The sequence below is a fragment of the Hippichthys cyanospilos genome, chromosome 8 (genome assembly GCF_059441005.1).
Source record: "Hippichthys cyanospilos isolate Australia breed blue-spotted pipefish chromosome 8, RoL_Hcya_1.0, whole genome shotgun sequence".
NCBI classification, from domain to species: domain Eukaryota; kingdom Metazoa; phylum Chordata; class Actinopteri; order Syngnathiformes; family Syngnathidae; genus Hippichthys; species Hippichthys cyanospilos.
The window spans coordinates 8,666,543-8,687,306 of NC_142376.1; the positions used below are offsets into that span (position 1 = coordinate 8,666,543).

Below are 20,764 nucleotides of genomic sequence, written 5' to 3' on the forward strand. Positions count from 1 at the left end.
CATGTTTTATTAATTGCCTCTTCAAGCTGGTTTTCTTGCAATATGGCTATCAAGAGCACTTACGACAGGAATGTCATATTCATTTTGGCTCAGGAGCTACATGGAGGAAAATCTATCAACCTGGCCGGACGGGTAAAATTATTCTATATAAATTACATAAAAATGTGTTATTATTTGTAGATTTTTGCTCTACACAGACTGATGCTGGTCCCAATTAGAATCCAAATAGCAAGGGTTAACTGTAAAAATATTAAAAAAAAAAAAACAAATAAATTAAACAAAATAAAGATAAAGTTAAAATAGCGGTAACTTCCTCTTGGGTCCCATATGTATCACAATATGTGTGAACAATTTTCCTTAAGCTGCATGAAACAAATGGAAATTTTCTCTAAACTTTTGTCCAACAAATACATCTTTTGTAAAAACACATAATAAACAAACAATTAAATGCAATGAAAAACAAGTATCCAGAGGAAGGAAAATTCCCCAATCAAAATCTGTGGTTGTATATTTTTCTGCTGTACTGTCTCATTCTGGATACTTGGTGTCACACATGTAATAATATACCTTAAAAATACCATGAACCCAAGTCATGACGTCTGTTGTACATTTTTTTTTCATAGGCTTAAAATGTGCTAATAACACTATTTTTTTACATATTAATCTACTTTGAAAAAGTGTAATAAAATATTTTACGCAATACAATGTATTGCTGTGAACTACAAGTCTATAAAGACTTTTACATGTAAAGCAATCTCGTATGACTGAAAGTTGTCTTAAGCTGTTTGAATTGGGAAATAACTTGAATTTTCTTTAAGTTATGGACATAGTTATGCTCTGTCCTGTCCTCTTACTGAACACAAAGACACATCACACATAATTTGATGAATGTCTACAGTGTTTTTTATTTTTATTGTTTATTCCCATTTGGTGACAGTTGAGGGAAATCAGTTCGGCATTCAGTGATGACAGCTGCCATTATGTACGGTATGTATTTAAAAAAAGGTAAAATAATCTCAGACACACATCTTGAAAATCTTCTCAAAAGGATCAATAAACGTATCTTTTCTCAGTGAATATCACAGCTGGTCAAATTGAACCTAGGAAAGAAATGTATGTTGCACATCTCAATTACTGTCGATAGCACAAAAATCTGCACAAACCTGATTCATTTGGCAGATTTTAATTAACTGTGCATGAAAAATACAATATGTATGATTGTACATACAGTATATCCATAAAGAAAAACAATATCAAATATAGGTAGTGCCTCCTAAAATCTTACCAATCACATGCAAAGTCTGTATAATGCCCCTCTTTGTCCATAGTTGGACATTTTATTCATCTGAAAACTATAGAATGTCAAATAAATAAATACATCAATATATACTGTATATATATAATGTTCTACTTTTATCTGCAATTCTAAAACAAATGTACAGCAAAACAATTTGACTAAATAGATTGAACGACTACTTCACGAAGAGAACTTATGAGTGTGTTATTTTGTTGACATATTCTTTATTAAAATACACATGAGTGAAATTGGGTCTAAATGTATGTAGTCATGTGACAAGCAAAAACATGAAGTCGGATATAACATATTGACACAATAACTTATTTATAGTAGAAAACCTAGCACTTATCCAGTATCAATGGTATTCGACTGATAGTTATCAGCTTGAAAGAGAAGCAAACCACTGTAACTGCCGAAAAATGTTTTCAATGAATGCAGTGATAACAATTCTCAAGTTACTTTTCGTAATGCTTAGTAAATATATACCGTGGTAATAAAACTAGAAAAACACTGTTTCTTGATGAACTTGAATTTGTACTTTTTCTATTAATTCGTTCTTTTTGAAAACCTGGGAAATTTTCTTTGATTTTAAATAATAATCTGTAGTGCATAAGATACACCCTCAAACACAAAATTCAGACATATAGACAGCCAGTTAACTGTCAGTCATAAAATTGTTTTCTCTGAAAATGGAAATGTTTGAAAATCTTATCTGCTAATTATACACATCTTTATTTTCACGACCAGTTCATTGATTGTCCCCTAATGCAAGATAGATGGTAGGAAATGCACATTCAGTCATTATTGCTGTTTACGTTCATTAAAAAAAATATATATCATTAAAAAAAAGAAAAAAAATACTCCATTTATTGCTTAGTTAATTCCACAAAGGAGAGGAACGTCACAGGGTAAAAAAGGGAAAAAATTAGGACAGCTGTTTAGCACACACATTCCCACAGATTTTTGCTTGTAAATAAAGAAATAACAATAGATAATAATAATAATAAGAATGTATTCAACCCCTGTAGCCTTCCCCTTTGCACGCCTTTGTCTCAACCCAAACGTAGATGCTCCTCAGTTATTACAAATAACCACACACTAATGATATTCAATTATTCAAATAAATGCCAGACATACTTTCTCTGAAACCTTTTGAATTAAATCTGAAAGCCCACGCTTCAATCACTAAAAAAAAAAAAATCCATTGTGGTGATGGAAAAACAACTGAATAATTATTTTTTATGTATTTCTAAATCTGTGCTGTACTGTAAAAAAGAAAACAACAAAAAGAAATCAACCAGATATTAAAAAACAACAAACTACAAAAAAAAAGATCTGAATCCGACTTAACATGAACCCATACAAAAATATGTACTCAATCAAATATTTGCTTCTTTTTCTAAAAACAGTTAAATTATCAATATAGTGTAAAACTTCACCCGACGGTCAGCCATAAAATGGGATTGTATAAGATTAATGGAAAATTATATTTAGTAGCTGGATTAAAGATATCTTAAATTATTCAAGTGTTGGATGTGAGGTTGTGAGTAAAATCCTTCTCATCCCAGGGCGGTGACCTCCGACCTAACAAACCTTAATCTGGATGAAGTCGGGGGGCAAAAATGTTCTATAAATATGACCCCATATATATGTAATATATATGTATTGTGAAAGTAAAATATTTGCTCAAGAAAGACTGAAACGCTATTGGCCTGTATTTCAAGGCAGCTGTCAATAGTGACATAAGGAATGCTTTTCTCCACTATTTTGTCAAAGAAACAAAAGATGGCATCATTTCGTTTGATTATCTGCATGATTATGTCCAATCAAACGGCGTCAAAAGGTATTATTAGGAACTCTATGAGCAGAAGTTAGATCTGATTAATTAATACACAAGACACTGAATGCACATTCTTATTTTGAATAGCAAATAACACATACATACGATAACATGTATGTATGTACGGTAGGTACTTTGTAATCTATTTACAAAGCTTAAATATGTTTATATGTACAATAATTCTTATATTTTACAATACTTACAATACTAACTGAATTATCGAGTATGTCAACACTTGAATAGAAAAAAAAACAAACCAAAAAACACCATTATCACATATGTGACCAGCCATGATGTGAAGCTGCAAAATAAACTGTAGAACCCACCCTTCCAAATATTGTAGAATATAGCTGCAATAAAGGGCTTTCCCCTTTTATAGAGGGCAGTGAGACAGATAAAATGATGGAAGGAATCATCATTAGGCTCTCCCCAGTGTGAGCTGCTCAGCATCAGTGCCACAACAAACACCTTGTTTTCACCAGATGTTAAGCTAATCGTCATGTATCGTCAAAGATATCCATCAGCAGGTTTGTTTCTATTTGTGTGGCAGTGAAGGCTGTTCTATCCCATCACCTTGTGAACACAAACAAAAAAATGGCCTCTCACATTTGTCATGTTGAAATCATTTTGCTTGTGACATTGCCTGGAGCATCAAACATGCTCTGCGTCCATTCCCACAGTAAAATGTTGACATGGCAATTCCAGGTTCTGGTAAAAACTCCACTCTGAATGCCCTCAGGTTTCTCCGCGCCGGACCCATGGGATATTCTCTGGTGCTCTTACTTCTTAGCCAGTTGGAACGGGTGTTGACCCTATAATATTAAGGAAAACACTTCGGTCAAACATGACGAATTTTGATGTATCTGTTTCCAATGTATAGTGCAAATCCAGAGTTTTTGGTGAAGGCAATTACACCTATTTCTCTAATGGGACTAAATGCAAGTGTTGTTATTGATATTAGACACAATAAGAAAAAAAAAGAAACAATTTTGCTCGCATACCCTCAGACTTTCTAGTACTACCGAAATATTGATAATGTGTGCTATATATGTATGTTAATATAGATTAATCAATACTATGTATTGTTGGTGTTTGTTGACCATTTTCACTTCTCTGACCATTTTTGTACAAGTATTGTGGTCATTGGCAGTGGTCCCCAACCTTTTTAGCACCACTGACCGGTCAACGCCTTAGAATTATATTGGGGGTGGGGGGGTGCCGGCTGCTCTGAAAACCATATCATCCTTCTCACTATGTATGTAATATCAACAGTGGCCAGAGGCGGCGCCAAAAAAACAAAGATCAAGCACAAACGTATGAACTGTTAAACTAAATCATCTCCAAAACATTATTTTGGGTGCAGCCCACGCAGCCCGGTACCAGTTGATCCACGGACCGATACGGGTCCGCGGACTGGTGGTTGGGGACCGCTGGTCTATGGGATATGCACGAGTGTTTTTTTTTGTCTGAAATGGAAGTGGGTATTTTAATAAATTTTCCAAGTATCCTAGACTTATAAACAAGTAATATATGCCATAAATTAAAAAAAAAAATGGCAGTGAAAGGGTTAAACGATGAAATGCCGCAAAATTATAACAACATGATATTTCTCGTCCCTGCAAAAACACTAGATAATTTTTTTTTTGGAGGGGGGGGGGCTGTTTTTTTTTTTTCTTCTCAATGAGTACATAAGATAATGCAATAAATCTCTACATAATAAATTGCCACTAAAAGTGATGAGAGGGCCAAATTCAAAATAAACGTTTCCATGGCAATTAACACATGAATGCGGATGTCTAGGCGCGCTTTTATTTAGAAGTTCTTCCCAGCTGCATGTCGCAACAATGACTGACTTTACTATTAATTTCTACGACAGAGGTTTCTTCTGGATCGAAACATCCTTACTTAGGATGGGATTGTGTGTGTTTGTAAGTGTACGTGTGTACACATGTGGGTTATTTCAGGTGATCAGTAAATGTAAGCAGTGATGTCAAATGTGATGATGTGCTTTATACTTTTCTTCACAGCATTTATTTTTTAACTCTGGATTACACTTGACAGCAAGATGTGCATGTTTCAAATGTTAAAAACAGTTAAAAAACTCACCTCATTCAGTGCATGCAGTGTGGCACACAGCTACAACTATAAATCATAGTGGATTAACAACTGCAAACAAGCTCCAGGTTAGTTATCAAGACTGTAAATAATACATTTGTAGTTTCTACCACATTTGGATTGTGATTCAAACTCAAATTTGAGTAATGAATATTTTGTAGGAATGCACCGAATTTGGTCTTTGGAAATTTTCTTTCCCACCCAAAAAATGCATTTTAGTTTTCGGCCAAATCCAAAACAGTGCATCTGACAAAGGGTGAAGCATAAAAACACTGTCAGAATTACATAGGGGCACAGAAGGAGAGGGGCATCACTTGGTAGGCAACTAAGACCTCCCACTCCCCAAACACTACCAAGAAAGATGAAAATTATCACGTCACACCCCGACAACGTGCTGCAAAGACCAACTTCAAAACACAAATTAAAACATGTCAATGCAATGGCCGTAGTACACTTTCATTTTGAAGTTGGCCTTCTCTGCTTTCTACTTTGAATTACTCATCTTCACCACTATTTTTATTGCTATCACATAGCGTCTATGTGGTACCAACATCAACAAATCACATTTAAAAAAAAAAAAAAAAAATCAATCACGGATTAAGGATACTAAGAAACCCCTTATCAATTACGCGACTCCCTCTCCAGCTTTAATGCCAGATGCACATGGTGCAATCAAATGAAGTAGCTTATTTCAAATGTAGACAGGAAAAAAGTCCATCCATGGGGGCTTAATGATATATATATATATATATATATATATATATATATATATATATATAGAGAGAGAGAGAGAGAGAGAGAGAGAAAGAGAGAGAGAGAGAGAGAGAGAGAGAGAGAGAGAGAGAGAGAGAGAGAGAGAGAGATAAAAGATCATAAATAAAGCCTGGCAACATGCAGAAAAAAAAATATGTACTGATTGGTATCATAAATTCATAAAATTCATAAATATGCAAGATTTAAACAAATTTGGTTTTATTTATGGAAGCATGATTGTCATTTTAGAACATAAAAGTTTGAAAACATCAATGTATTGCAGAAAAAAAATTAAGCCAGCTTGATTAAGGCACGAGTTAATGTGAGGTACTACATATTGTAAAAAGTCTCTTAGCAATGTCATTGTAAATCCAGGCCGAGCAAAACAATTAAACCTTGTCAGAAACCACCATACAAGTAGCAACAGATTATAAACCAATCAGTGCATCTCACTAGGTCACTTGTGAAGTTACTTAGATGAATAACTTAATTGATTTGATGGCACTTTTTTTAAAATTACCTCCTTTATTATTTGCTCGGTTGTAGAATGTAGTCTGCTTGGGCAATTGAACAGATTAAGAAGTTTTTTTGAGTAGTATTACTAAGCATATGAAAAAAAAAAACTCAATTGGTCATGAAACAAAATAATTTCCTTGGCTAAAATCTAGCTTTCATATCAATGTGGTGGTTGCAGCATAACATTTATGTCTGACAATGGGTGTTTAATACTGACAAGAAGACAAAGTTACAGTTAATACAGACTCACACCATTATGAAGCATGAAGTGGCATATAATACAGTATTGGTAAAAACACATACAAAGTATGGAAACATTATTGTAATAACGCAAAAATTACAGGTATGCCACTATGCAAAATAACGACACTTTGAAGACATTTCATGCATTTGAATTTGATTAGGAAAGCTAAGGAGAGAGAGTGTGTTTGGTTTGTTGAGACTGTAAAAACAGACAAAACATTTTACAAAAATGAAAAATTTAGAGTAAATGATTTGGCTAGCCATATAATTTGGAGCTAATTGTAGTGCAATATTCATTTTCTTAAGCAATATGTCAGCTATTGTTGCAAGAAATAGTCATATATATAACTGACACAAATGTATCCTTATATTTTTAAAGACATTATATTCATTAACCTTTTGTTAAACATTTACAGAATAAAAATATAACGTTCTTGATTTGAGTATAAACCTCAATTTGGCACATAAGTCTGATTTCAACAGGCTCTAACCCAAATTCACTCTTCAACTTGCCTTAGTTGTAATTGCATTCAGGACAGACATTAATATATATAAAAAAAAAATGAAAACCCTATGTAAGAGTGCAGACTTTATACTCATTTTTAACACTGTGTGAACATAAAAAAAGTTTATTTTATCAGAGTTCATTTTAAGACTGTCCAAATACCCACAAGAATCTTTCCAGCCGCACAACTCAGTGTAGCATGGTCTTGTCCAATAGAATAAAACAACACGCTACAATAAGTTAAAAAGCATTATCCACATCACAGTATGCACAAATATCATGCATATGTAATTGCTAATAATTAATTACTCCCCATTCAAACGTTAAAAAACTAAATGCATAGAAATAAAATCAAATACAATGTCATGTGTATTAAAATAAAAACTCATCTGTACAAAACGTTTTCCATTTGTTTTTAATACTGTTTTTTTAATTCATTAGGTTATAATAGGATAGGGAAAAAGTAAAAAAATAAATATTCTATGTACAATCACACAAGCCATTCCAAAGTTATCACTGCAAGGAGAAAGCAAAATGTTAGTTCAAACAAAGTTAGAAACATGGCATATGTAAGTGTTAAGTTTTGACTTACTTTGTTCCAACAGCCTGGTACTGGTAGGCCATCATCTCCCTGAAAGCAGAAAAAAAAAAAGATGAACACTCATGAAAATAAACTACAAATGTATAGCAGTCAAATTTTTAATCTTTGATCATGAAGCAATTACCGGTAACACGTAAAATCAAACTGAACTTTGAAGAGGAGTTGCAAATGATTGTTGTTGTATGCAAAGATTTGGAAAAATGTTCTGTCACCAAGAATTTTTTCACAAGGCAGGAAAAACAGGCACGCTACCCATTTGTCTAAATTAATCAAAAATTGTGAAGTATACCAAGTCTATACCATACCAAATGAAAAAAATTATGCAGCATGGTACAACATTGATAATGTTAGAAATTGCAATGTAACATGCTTATGTCTATGTTGTTGATTCACCTGAAGACTACACACCCTATTTATACTTTACATATTTAAGACAAATATTACTGCAGTACACATATTTACTTAAACCTTAAATGATCAAACCCCATACGGTAAGTGTACTGTTGTCCCCTCCGGTTCCCATTTTCTTTGGCTGTAGTTTAATGGAGAGCCGCAGTTATACCTGTGCTTTCTCAAAGTCACAGACGCTTCAGGGAGTCATGAATGGAGTAACTGCAGAGCCTTGTAAATCTCTTACCTAGATTTCTTTTGTAATAAATTTCTAATTGTTATCGTGTTTGGTCAGCTATAGGCTTTACTTTAAGTAGACTTCTGCGCACCGCTAATATAACCGCGGCTCTCAGTCAGATTACAAAGGAAGGGAAGGGATAACAGTACAGATACTGTATCAGGTTTAATAATTTAAGATTTATGTAAACGTGCACTGCAGTAGCTGGATGGCTGAAGAGTGCCCGTAGCAAATGCATTTATAGTTAACTTGTCTGTTTGCCTTGCAGGAAACTTTCACTATGCATCTCTTCACAATATAGCTTTAGAAAAAAATCTGCGATGCACAGAGGTTGCGATACATGAGGCGCAAAGTATATCAATACTGTGTAGTGCCATGTTAAACCGAACTGTTTTCGGAATGTTGAAATTCAGTCCAATTTCCTTTGTATGTGGTTATCAAATGGAGGTATGAGTCGTACCCTTGGAGCTATGTGAGATTGTAACAAGATTCTTCCATGTATGTAATAAGGTCTGTTAATGCTAGAACAGGAACAATGTATTTTCAAATTAAGAGCAAATTAATTGGAAGAACTCAATGCTAAATTCCATGATATGTAGTGACTCCTTTGCAAAACATTGTAGGCAATGCTTTTGTCAAGTTTTATATGGATGCACAATGCTAGAGATAACAAGGCAAATGTAGTTCCATTGTTTGATAAATCAGACACAGATGACAAAGGATTCTGTATTAAACCTATTTTTTCATCCAAAAATGCTTTGCACTAGTTAGGATTGCACATGGCAGAAAAAAACAATTCACAAAAGGTCACAAATCTGAGCAAATGATCAATAAATAAAAGGTATGCAGGTCAAAATATGTGGCTTAGATCAACATAAACTATGAGATACATACTGCACATACATTTGTACAAACCAAACCGATGGCATTGATGGGTGTCAAAACACTGATTTGCAGAGGTTCTGCAATGTCAAGCTTGCAGGTGTACCAATAAAAGTGAAGCTAGAATTAACAGTCAAAAGATTTTTTTTTCATGGAATAAAAATATAATACCAGATATTTCAGACCATGAGGCGCACATTACCGTATATTCGGGAATGAAAGGGTATTTTTTTATGCATTTTACATACAAGAGACACAACAGGTTATAAGGTGCATAACCCTACATATAAAATAGCTTATTCTAATGGTAATGTGTGTCTATTTGCTAATTTTATCGCTTTAATGCTAGGTTGAGAACTGAAACAAAATATCGGGTAGCAATGATGTTTTGGTTACTTTTGTTCTGCATGCAACTACACGAGGAGGAGAAGCAGAGGGGAGATCATCCAGATGAGGAAATAACTGCTTAAATGAAGCTAAACGCTATCTTGGTTGACACTTAACAGCTGAACAAAAGTCAATGGTCTCCTAATTAATATTTTGAAGCTATTGGAAGGTAGCTGCGTAGGTAAGCTAATGCCGGTTCTTCATTGTAACATTAGAAACATTGCTGCGAAAAAAGTTTACCTTCGATTTGGTCTGACAAAAAGCACACATTTTCAGTTCTGGTATGGTGAAAAATGGGTACTTGCAAGCAACTAAATGTGAATGAGAACGTGAATACGAATGTGAAAGCAAATAAGAAGGAATACAATTTTTCGTTTTACCTCTTGGTCCACACAGACTGCAATATTGATCGACATTGTAACGTTGGAAACGTGCCGCCAGAAATGCTCAGCTTGTATTTGGTCTGCTTGAAGCCTGTGGTTACCAGGACTACATTTCCCATGATTCCAGAAGTACACAGTTCTAGTTTTAGTAGGATTAAAACAGACGTCTGCTCGCATTTAGATGTGGATGAGAACTTGAAGGAATTTGAATCAAAGATGACAAACTGAAAAGCTGACATTCATCCTTACGTATCTGAATTGTGATTTTAAAGTGTGCCTCATGGTCCGATAAATATATTAAGAGAACATGCTTGAATTGATCCAATCTGGTTTTAACAGCAATTTGCATAACCTGTGGTAGTGTTGCCCATAAAAGATTGGTGCTCCATGCAAAAGATAAAAGAGAAAACACATGTTAATTTTTATTACAAATGTTTTGAGCATGCTTCTACAGCCGAGTTTATGGATCTTTTACAAAGTTAGTGAAGGATCAAAAGCTCACTAGTTGGAGTATACTTTCATCAAATGAAGATGGTAAGTGGAATAAAATACTGAATGAAACCAGTGATGATTTTCTTGATGATTATCATTTTCATGCCAAGTTGCAAGGAACAACTCGATCAAGCTTAGGCTACTTTTTTGTTTAGTTTATGATGCCACTCATGCAAATGATATTATTGATCGCTGAATGCATGCTGGGGAGGAAAGAGAGAGCACCATACCACAGGACAAGGGGCATCCAGCCCATCCAGGCCTGGCAAACCTGGTTCACCTTTCTCTCCTTTAAAGCCTCGGAAACCCTGTTTGTGAAATCATCCATTTACAACCAGCTTTGTAGCTGAAGCCATAGTTGCTACGAGAATTTCCCCATTCCGTCCGCTTGGCGACTTGATGCAGGTTTACCTCAACATGCAGGCAACCCGGACTGACAGGAAGAGAATTCATTGAGATGACATCATCAGTTTGACCATGTTGTGTTTTGAGTTGTAGTCGTACGTCAATTGGGTTAGGAACCGAACGTCCGCGGAGATGTGAGGACACATTGTCTTCGATCAATAGTAAAGCCAAATGGTAGATCTGAAAGCCCCTAAATTAACGTGACGTTACGCATATCAGTGATTCATTCCTGTCAGTCTTATACCTAAGGAGAAAAGAGGCTCGAGGTTGATTAGGACCACAGAACACCAGAGCCAAAAAGAAGACAGTGACCCCCTTTTTTTTGGCTCTTAGTTGTACACAGATTACTGACATACCAACGGACATGGGGCATCTAATCCAGGTGCTCCTTGGTCTCCCTTATCCCCTTTGGCCCCCCTGTTGCCTTTCTTGCCCCTCTCTCCCTGCAAACAACAGTGTATTAAACAAATGACAAACTTTAGTCCTCCTTTGTGTCATTTTGAGATTTTGCTATGTGAAACCTATGTGTTATTATTTTAATGTGAGAACTACCTTAGTTTATATAAGGGAAAGGTTAAGTGTGTTCTGTATTTTAAGAAAATAGAATAGGGGAATTTGGAGCATATTCGGGGAGTTAGGGATGGGTTATTGAAGCCAGAGCTTTGGTGAGCAAATGTCAGTTATGCATTTTTGGGGGAATTACCTGCTAAATGTTGCATATGTTTAAAAATATTCTGATTTGGTCTTTATTTAACTGCAATTTGTCGGTACTACAACCACACAGACAAAAAAAAAAAAAAAAACATAAAGCCTAACATACAACAGAATTCATAACAATCCATCGTCATCAGTCCATGTCATCAAATATCAGCTGCCTACACATTTTTTTTAATTAATCAACAACTAATTGATCAAATTAATCGCAGACTATTTATATATTAATCAAATAATCATTTAAAGCCATTGTTTGACCTGAAATTGTTTGAATCCTCTGATTTTAGCATTTCAACCGTAATAATTCATTGATTTTTGTTGTTCTTCATAAATTCATTAATTATTCATTGATTTTTGTCGCCCTTAATAAATTATCTCATTAAATATTCGGTTGATCATAAATTATCTCATTAAATATTTGGTTATTTGATTCAAAACTGTTTCAATAAAGTACATGTATTTTTCATTCGTTGGATTATCATTTTTATTATTTCTTTATTTAAAGAAAACAATAATATTGCATGCGCTTATTCATTTTTTATTAAAGGCTTTTTTCAATTTATCTGTCTTATAGTGTGGAAAAGATGGTAGCTATTGTCTCAGTTGTTTTTTCACTTGACTTGGGTTATATGAATATATTGTGAGCTTGACACGTTCATAAACTGTTAAAACACAAGAATTTTGCAATATATCAAAAAAAGAGAAGAAAATAAACATACACACACACATATACATATATATATGATTAGTTTTTTTAAATGGTGGCAGGTGTGTGATGACTTCCATTTAATATGAGTTTGAATCTCGGACACAACCACAGTTCTAGTTATAAGAGGGTTTGCACACTTGTGCAACCACGTTATTTCAGTTATGTATATTTACTTCACAGAAACGGCTCTTATTATTCAACCATTAAGATCTGGCATTTGAATGGGGTGTGTAGACTTAGTATATCAACTGTGTTTCATGTAGCAACAGATCACCTGCTCACCAAAGTCAAGGGCTGTTTGGGTTTGAGGTATACACAGCGGTGGAAGAGGACTGCAGCACTTTTTGGCCATTTCGTAATTTCATATCTGTCCTCAGGTGATTTTTGACTGTAATTACGAATTAACTACTTCATTCATTACTGTGGCAAATCGATTTATGATGTTTGAGTAAAAAATGAACCCTGTTGTAATTTGAAGACGTTAATTATCGTCGCAATAATATAACGTGTCTGGACAAAAACCGAGACGTACTACGAATTACTGTATGGATGTATTTAAAGCCGAGCCATCTACTTTGTAAGGTTTGAATTGTTACAAAAAGACATACAACTTTAGAAGCATGCAATGATGGGAGAGCATTGCTTGCCATTTAGGGAATAGGGAAAAAGGGTCAAGGGTAGATTCATGAGCACTTGCATGGTAAATGTACTGTTAAGGAGGAATAGGCAAAAAGGAAGTGTAAGAGAAGGAGTATTAACCCAGGACTTTAATTAGAATGCAGGAGCAGGAGGAGCAGGAGGCCAAGTGTTGTGAGAGGGAGAGAGGCAACCCTTGCGAGAAAAAGAGCCATGGGGCAAGGTGGAGGGAAGGAAAAAGGGGATAGGAAGACCTGTGGATACAAAGGAAGATAGAGTAAAAACACCTACACTATCCCATAGCTATCTCTTCAACACTTTCAACTTAATGGTGACTTAACGGCAGAATTGTAATGGTTTTCATCCTTGCGACGTGTTCTCCATTCACTATGCGGAATCAAGTGTTGTCGTTTGAGTTCTGCGATTGCATGGAAGTCAGTTGAATGTGTTGAAAAAGCCTATGAAATGTGAAGACTTGATTGATGGGAGTGGAAATATTAAACAAGGAACATGTTAATAGGAAAGGAACAGAAACATTTTAGAGGTAGGGTATCGCAGCTAACACATGGTGGACAAAATAGAAACAATTTCCCCATTGTGGATTTCAAGCATGAAAAACACTGATTCGGATAAGAGTAAAGCAAATAACTGGAATTAAACATCTTAAGAAATATGTTTGGATCATTGAATCAACTTTAATATCTCACAAGAAAACAAATCTAAAATGCAGTTTCTAAACTGGTATAGATTAAAGGGCCTGACAATTTGTGGGAAAAAAAATTGCCCTAAGAATCTACACATTGTCATGAACTTGTTCCATCCTTGATAGAAATATTTTCAAACAAGAATATTTAGCATTGTTAAAGAAGATTTTTGGCTCTCTTTTTTTTCTTTTTTAGCTTAGTCATACTCTAAGGTCTACAACTATTAACACCCATTTGTGCTGGTTTTGTTTAGATTTTTTTTAATCGTATCTTCTCTTCCCTATTGAAAGTGTATAGTTTTGTCTGGGTTTTAGTATGTACTACTGTTTCAATATTGCCATTACCAGTGTTTATTACTTATGTACTCTGCTATTTTGGACTTAAATAATGTAGTATTCTTGTTACTCTATTCCAATTATTTTCCTTGTTTTTATTAAATTGTCTTTTGACTCATTCTTGGCTTCCCTGCATTTGGATTCTCAACCTCAATCTTGGTGATTGATTACTCTTGGGAATAAGAACTACCCATTTTTTTCATTATATGAAAATATCTTTGAATATATAAATATAAAAAATATAAATCTCTTTTGTCTTTGTGAGATATTAAAATTGTCCATATCTATCTATCTATCTATCTATCTATCTATCTATCTATCTATCTATCTATCTATCTATCTATCTATCTATCTATCTATCTATCTATCTATCTATCTATCTATCTATCTATCCATCCATCCATCCATCCATCCATCCATCCATCCATCCATCCATCCATCCATCCATCCATCCATCCATCCATCCATCCATCCATCCATCCATCCATCCATCCATTACATATACATATATTTTCATGTATGATACAAAAGAGTGTCTACATTTTGCACAGTCTGCTCTTGAATTCACATGTTTGCGAGCCTTTGAAGCAATCCCAACTCAGGTCAGTGGCAACAGAATTATTTCAAATTGCCAAAAAGATACCGTTACACTTTCAAATAGCCATGTTAAATCCCACACACCCAGTTTCACAAAAAAAAAAAAAAAAGAAAAATATACTGAATATCGCAATTGAGGGTGGACTGCGGAGCCTTACATCTAAAAATCTGAGAATAAATATGAAAAAATGACAGTTGTAACTGTGCAGGAAAGGTCCTTTTATAAAACTACCAAAAGTAGTCACTGACTGTGTTGAAGCTCCAAAGACTTAAAAGTATTCAGTTATCAATGGAAACATACTTTTTAATGACTATACATAATATATATCTGAGTATATGAACTGACTCCAATAGTTTAACAATCTGAAATATACTGTACATCTTTCTTACCCGAGTCCCTTTGAGTCCTTGTGGTCCTACAAAGCCCTGTAAAAAGAAACAGGCAATATTATATATTCTTTCTTAGTTTAAAAAAAAAAAAAAAAAAAACGTTTTATCCATATTTTATCATCTCTAACACCCTATCGCGGAAAAAGGTAGCAGTTATGTCAAGTAATTATTTTAGATGCCTTAAAATAAGTCTTCTGCAATGAAAAATGACTTACAGGAATGCCCTGTGGGCCGATTGGTCCTGGTAGTCCTGTTTCTCCATTCTCACCCTGCAATGACATCATATCTAGTCTACACTTCTCCAAAATGGACATCTCAAGTCATACTGGAAACTCACCCTCTCCCCCTTTGGTCCTGCTGGCCCTGCGACTCCAGCTGGTCCTAACAGACCCTTCAAAACAAAAGTGGCAATAATCATAGGGTAGCAGCTACTTTATCAATACTCAAACACCAAATTCCGATCAGCACATCAACAAGCTTTTAAAAAATAATAATGTGCCAAATGTTAAAAAAAAAAATTGTAAAAACGATTATATGGACATCATGAAAGTCATTTTCCTTCGCAAGACATCTGTATTTATTACATTAAGCTTGTTGAACTACTGTCCAGACTGGTAAAAAGTAGGAAAAAAGAATCTCATGTCAACAGCTGCAGTCGTATCGGAATAGCAGTCAAATTTCAAGAGGAAAACTTTGGATCATTCCGTATGCAGTCGTATCATGTGGAAGGTGTTTCAAAAAGATTCGAATGTCTCATCATGCAGCATGGGCATATCCGCATGCTCATCTTTCCAGAAATGTCATCTTTGCAATTTTGCTGTCTTAAAAAAAAAAAATCACTGGGCAAAAGACTGTTGAGTTGGGATTGAAATTTTACGTTGTCAAAATCTAAATTTAGAAGCAACACTGGGCAACATTGGAAGTAGCAATAGAAAATATCTGTAGAGCAGGTAGTCTAAACTGAGAACTTTCTTAGGACTAATCACATCAACTCTCTTGGAGTACATTTTACTCTAAAAAGGTCAGATTTGTACTATAGTTTAGGACTGCTACTAGCTGAGTCATGTCCTTCCATTCTTTGCAGTTCAATTGGCAATTTAACCTTGGAACCGTATACTGTACCCTATTTTGCACACTTCTGGATATATTTGATATATTTATATTTCTAGTTGCCCAAGTGTTGCAGCAGAAATTTGAATAACTACACAAGTGCAGTCCTCCCAACCCAAGCCTGAACAGTCCTCTCCTTACAAAGTTCCTGGAGCTAAAAGTGAGACAATACAAGCACAAGAATCAGGAAAGCAGGCTGACAAGACAAGCAGACATGGCAGACATCAAGCGAGCTAGCAAGGGTTGGAGGAGGAAGACAAGGTGGAGGAAGGAGAGTAGGGGGGCCGGAACAGGACTTTAGCACCACTCACCACTGGACCGGGTCTGCCGTCCAACCCATGAGCCCCCTGGATAGCGTTGTACATAGTTAGAGAGCACAGGTGATGGGGAAGATGGAGGGAGGATGGTGGGGTGGGGAATCAGATTGGGGAGGTGGTAGGGGTGAGTGAAGCTGTGACTCATGTGACTTCAACAACACATTCAGATGGTGACAACAAAAAAGTTTGTGATAAGCGTGGTGATAGTGCTTATAAGTAAGTGACTGCTTTGACATAAACTTGACTTCACAATAAAAATATAAATTAGCTGTATATTGTTTTTTTTTTTTTTGGTTTATCATATTTTCTTACAAAACACTCATTGCCCAAATATTGCGATTCCCCTAATATAAGGCCGAATTTAATACCATTCGAGGAAGATTGATCGATCAGCCGCATAAGCCGGGTTTTGACTCACAAATGTGCATTTTTAATCTTCCGTACTTACAATAATTACCATAACGGGGCAAGCTAGAGGGCGGACGTCAGTTGGCTGTTAGCAGCCAGTGCCTCGCGCAGCGAACAGTACCTCATGTTAGCTGAGGTTGTTACGGCATCATTTTCAATAAAAGAAGAGAGTAGACTGAACCAACGTCCGAGTCCATCCTTGTTCACACACAAGAATATTATTAAAACCGAGATGGTCATGTAAAAATTATGACCTCTCCGTCTGATTCAATCAAAAGTGCACCGCAAAGAGAACATGGAAAGATATTCCATTTGACTCATTTATTAATTGTGGTCTTTTGGCATATACACACATAATCATAAACTTGGTGGAACATGGATGCTGCTCAACTTAGGGTATTTATGGCAAAATGAACTCGAGCCACTTCAACGTTATATTGGTGAGGCATTTACCGAGCGCTTATAATGTGGGAAATCTGAAACACACTTAACTATATTAAATATAACTATATTAAAGATATACAACTTACGGATATGAACACAAGAAAATATAAAAAAATGTTCAAAGATGAGATTTATTCTGTTTTGCTTAGTTTTTACATTGTCGCCAAACTCTTGGTGCATCCTATACACGGTAACATGGAAAATACTAGAATTTGACCCGAAAATTAAGAATTCCTGCGTGCTATATTTGGGGAATCATGGTACTTCCCCAAATTAATTTTATTTACATAATTTCCATTTGTGCATGTAATAGCATTGACCTTTACAGCCAACATAATCTATGTGTTGATTTAAAACTATAATACAATTTTAGTGATTAATGTTTGGTTAAACGTTAGGTTGTTAAAAACATCTCTATAGCAATCTACTCAAAAAGGGGCAAAACGGAAAAGTCATTGAACACTTACAGGCAGTCCAAGATGGCCTCGGTCTCCCTTGTCACCTTTCTGACCTGCTGCTCCCTTTTCTCCTCTGACGCCTATGCCTGGCTCCCCCTGCAAAACATGCAAAATGATCACAATCTTAAGGCTAAATAATTGGCCCGTATAATTGATTAAAATAGTTGTGAAAAAAGTGTTATTTCTGTACATAAATGACTTGCTGTGGCAACCCTTGAAATAGGAAAGTTGCTTTATTTTTTTTTTTGAAAATGTAGTCAGCAGAGATGTTTAAAATCGATCGCTATAAGGTGGCATTACACTATCTTTATCACTCAGTGCTAAGCCAAGCACTGAATGCCATAGAAAACTTGATTTACAGTAGATATTTAACCACACAAAAATGGTACCTAACCTTTGGCCCCGAAGGTCCTTGCGATCCCTAAAAAATAGACAGAAAAATACCATAACTCAATATTTCTATGATATATTTATCAATGACTGCAATTGTTATTGTAGATGGGTACAATAGAATATTAGTCTCACTGCTGGGCCAACTGGTCCCGCGGGCCCTGGGGGACCTGGAGGACCATAGAGCTAAAAGGAGAAGAAAAAAAAGTTAAGAGGTCATGATGATTTAAAAAGCTTACTTCATAAAATGTCATTGTCATGTATTATGCTCAATTCTAACTTACCATCTCCGACCTTCCTCCTTCTCCAGAGTCCCCTTTTATGCCCTAAGACAACAAGAAGACATGAATAAAGATTGGATGGAAAGGGGGAAGGACAGACAGACCAAACAGACAGATAGATACCTTTTATTTTTGTCAATAACTCAAAACTAATATCCCCGACATAAACCTGGTTTCATAGGAACATGTGACATATACTATTCAGTATCACATTTCGTTTGAAGATTTTTTTTAGGGGGGACTTTTTTTTTAAGTCATTCCTTCAACTCTCTTTTTCTACTTTGAATTCAATGATCCCTTGTTTTTCGCGATTAATGGGAACCGGAACCCACACGATTAAGTGAAAAACCACAATGTAGCAAAATTTTCATGCACGTGTATGTGGGTACCTGAATTTTTCAAATGTGAAAAGTATTTATACTTTACATATTTAAGACAAATATTACTACAGTACACATATTTATTTCTATCTTAAATTATTAAACCTTATACAGTAACTGTACTGTTGTCCTTTCCGCTTCCCATTTAATTTGACTGTAGTCTACCAGAAAGCCGCAGTTATATTAGTGGTGCCCAGAAGTCTAATTAAAGTGAAGTCCAAATATGATGACAATTAGAGCTTACACTTGAAATTCCCATTATTACCACAAATATCTGCGGCGCTCCGTGAGACTACAAAGGATGGAAATGGACAACAGGGACAACAGTACGGTACTGCAGTACGGTGTGCGTCTTTCTGTAATATAGTCTCCCCCCAGAAAAATCTGCCATGCACTGAGGGCGTGATAGGTGAGGCGCAAAGTAGCGAGGGATCACACTATACTACATCGAGCCACATATTATAGAACTATTTATATCTTACCTTCTCTCCGTCAAGACCTGGGGGACCTGGGAGGCCAACTTCACCCTAATGATAAAAATTGTAGGTGTTGTTGAGTGAGTGGTGGTGTTATAGACAGATTAGAGAGTCACAATAATGTCAGAAACATGAAGAAAATCAATGGAGAACATCCAAACTCCACCCCAAATCTCTGATGGGACACTAATGTGAACCCAACTTTTAACTATGAAGCAGCAGTGCAAAGCGGATTGCTGTTATATGAATGATGTCTTAATTTGCCTTCTTCTGTTTTGCCAATATAGTAATAATAACAAAAATATCTTACTTTTGCCCCAGTGAACCCAGGTGGCCCTGGAGGTCCAGGTAATCCAGGTGGGCCCTAGAAGTTGAATGCAAAGAGGTCATTTCAACATCTAAAATAGGACTGTTTATGCATATTGGAATTGATGATTTATTCACCTAAAAAAAAAAAACAACAACAAACAAAAAAACCTTACCATCAGATGTATGTTGCGAATATCCTGAAATGAAAATATTACAATTACAAAACATTTACAGATTACATTTACATTACAAATGATTAACAATAAGAGTACCATACATTTTCATTATTGTGGATTTCAGATTTTCCTGGTTCACCAGTTGGACCTGGGGGGCCCTATAACAAAAGGGAACGATCATGTACATTTAATTCTTGGCATAATCATTAGTAATTGCAAACTTCTGGAAGTATTTCGGTCATGGCTCACTCTTGGTCCGGCTGGGCCTTCAGGGCCTGCTTCTCCCTGGGAGGTAAACAGAGTTATAACAGTTATTTTGGTTCCTCCTTGATGTTCTTTTCAAGCCTTTTTACCAAGTTTTATAATCATACCTGATTTCCCTGATCACCCTTGTCGCCCTGTGAAAAAAAAAAAATGTTGCAATTTCCTAGACAAATTATTAATTAGGTGACATGACCCAACCAAATATTTGCTCAGTACCTTGGGTCCCATTAGACCTGGCGCGCCTGGTGAGCCGGGTTCTCCTTTAATTCCAAGTGCCGAGATAATAGCCTCTCCCTTCTCTCCCTGTGAGAAAAAAATATAGGCATTAAGAGCACTTTAATCTTGCAAACAATCATTTAATTGAATTTACTGTGGTTGGTGTTAGGTATAATAGAAAACTTTTGTTAATAAAGATTGTGTTCCATCTTCATGCTTTCACTCTACTTCTGTCTAGGTAATATTAATGTGAACTTTACGTAAGCAAGTACAGTATATGGAATTTTTCAATGATTAGTTGCGCTAACTGACAAGAAAAATGTACAAGTACAATCTGCTGATAAATTTAAAACAAACGAAAAAGCATGATCATTTTAGAACAGCATTATCTTTTTAGAAATAT

At 35.4% G+C, this 20,764-nt stretch overlaps 1 protein-coding gene across 1 annotated transcript in view; it reads right to left on the reverse strand.

Annotated features, from left to right (window-relative positions):
• Positions 1-6,200: 6,200 nt before the first annotated feature.
• Positions 6,201-20,764, reverse strand: part of col13a1 (collagen, type XIII, alpha 1) — a 37,508-nt gene continuing 22,944 nt past the window's right edge. Inside the window, exons 18-35 of the mRNA XM_088421780.1 lie at positions 20,362-20,448; positions 20,253-20,279; positions 20,131-20,166; positions 19,983-20,039; positions 19,879-19,902; positions 19,707-19,760; positions 19,403-19,447; positions 18,544-18,585; positions 18,395-18,445; positions 18,264-18,290; positions 17,879-17,965; positions 16,554-16,589; positions 15,470-15,523; positions 15,348-15,401; positions 15,133-15,168; positions 11,404-11,490; positions 7,862-7,900; positions 6,201-7,785 (exon numbers count right to left, since the gene is read on the reverse strand). Coding sequence (XP_088277906.1) covers positions 7,783-7,785; positions 7,862-7,900; positions 11,404-11,490; positions 15,133-15,168; positions 15,348-15,401; positions 15,470-15,523; positions 16,554-16,589; positions 17,879-17,965; positions 18,264-18,290; positions 18,395-18,445; positions 18,544-18,585; positions 19,403-19,447; positions 19,707-19,760; positions 19,879-19,902; positions 19,983-20,039; positions 20,131-20,166; positions 20,253-20,279; positions 20,362-20,448 — 846 coding nt within the window. The 3' untranslated portion in view covers positions 6,201-7,782. The remainder of the gene's footprint in view (positions 7,786-7,861; positions 7,901-11,403; positions 11,491-15,132; positions 15,169-15,347; positions 15,402-15,469; positions 15,524-16,553; positions 16,590-17,878; positions 17,966-18,263; positions 18,291-18,394; positions 18,446-18,543; positions 18,586-19,402; positions 19,448-19,706; positions 19,761-19,878; positions 19,903-19,982; positions 20,040-20,130; positions 20,167-20,252; positions 20,280-20,361; positions 20,449-20,764) is intronic.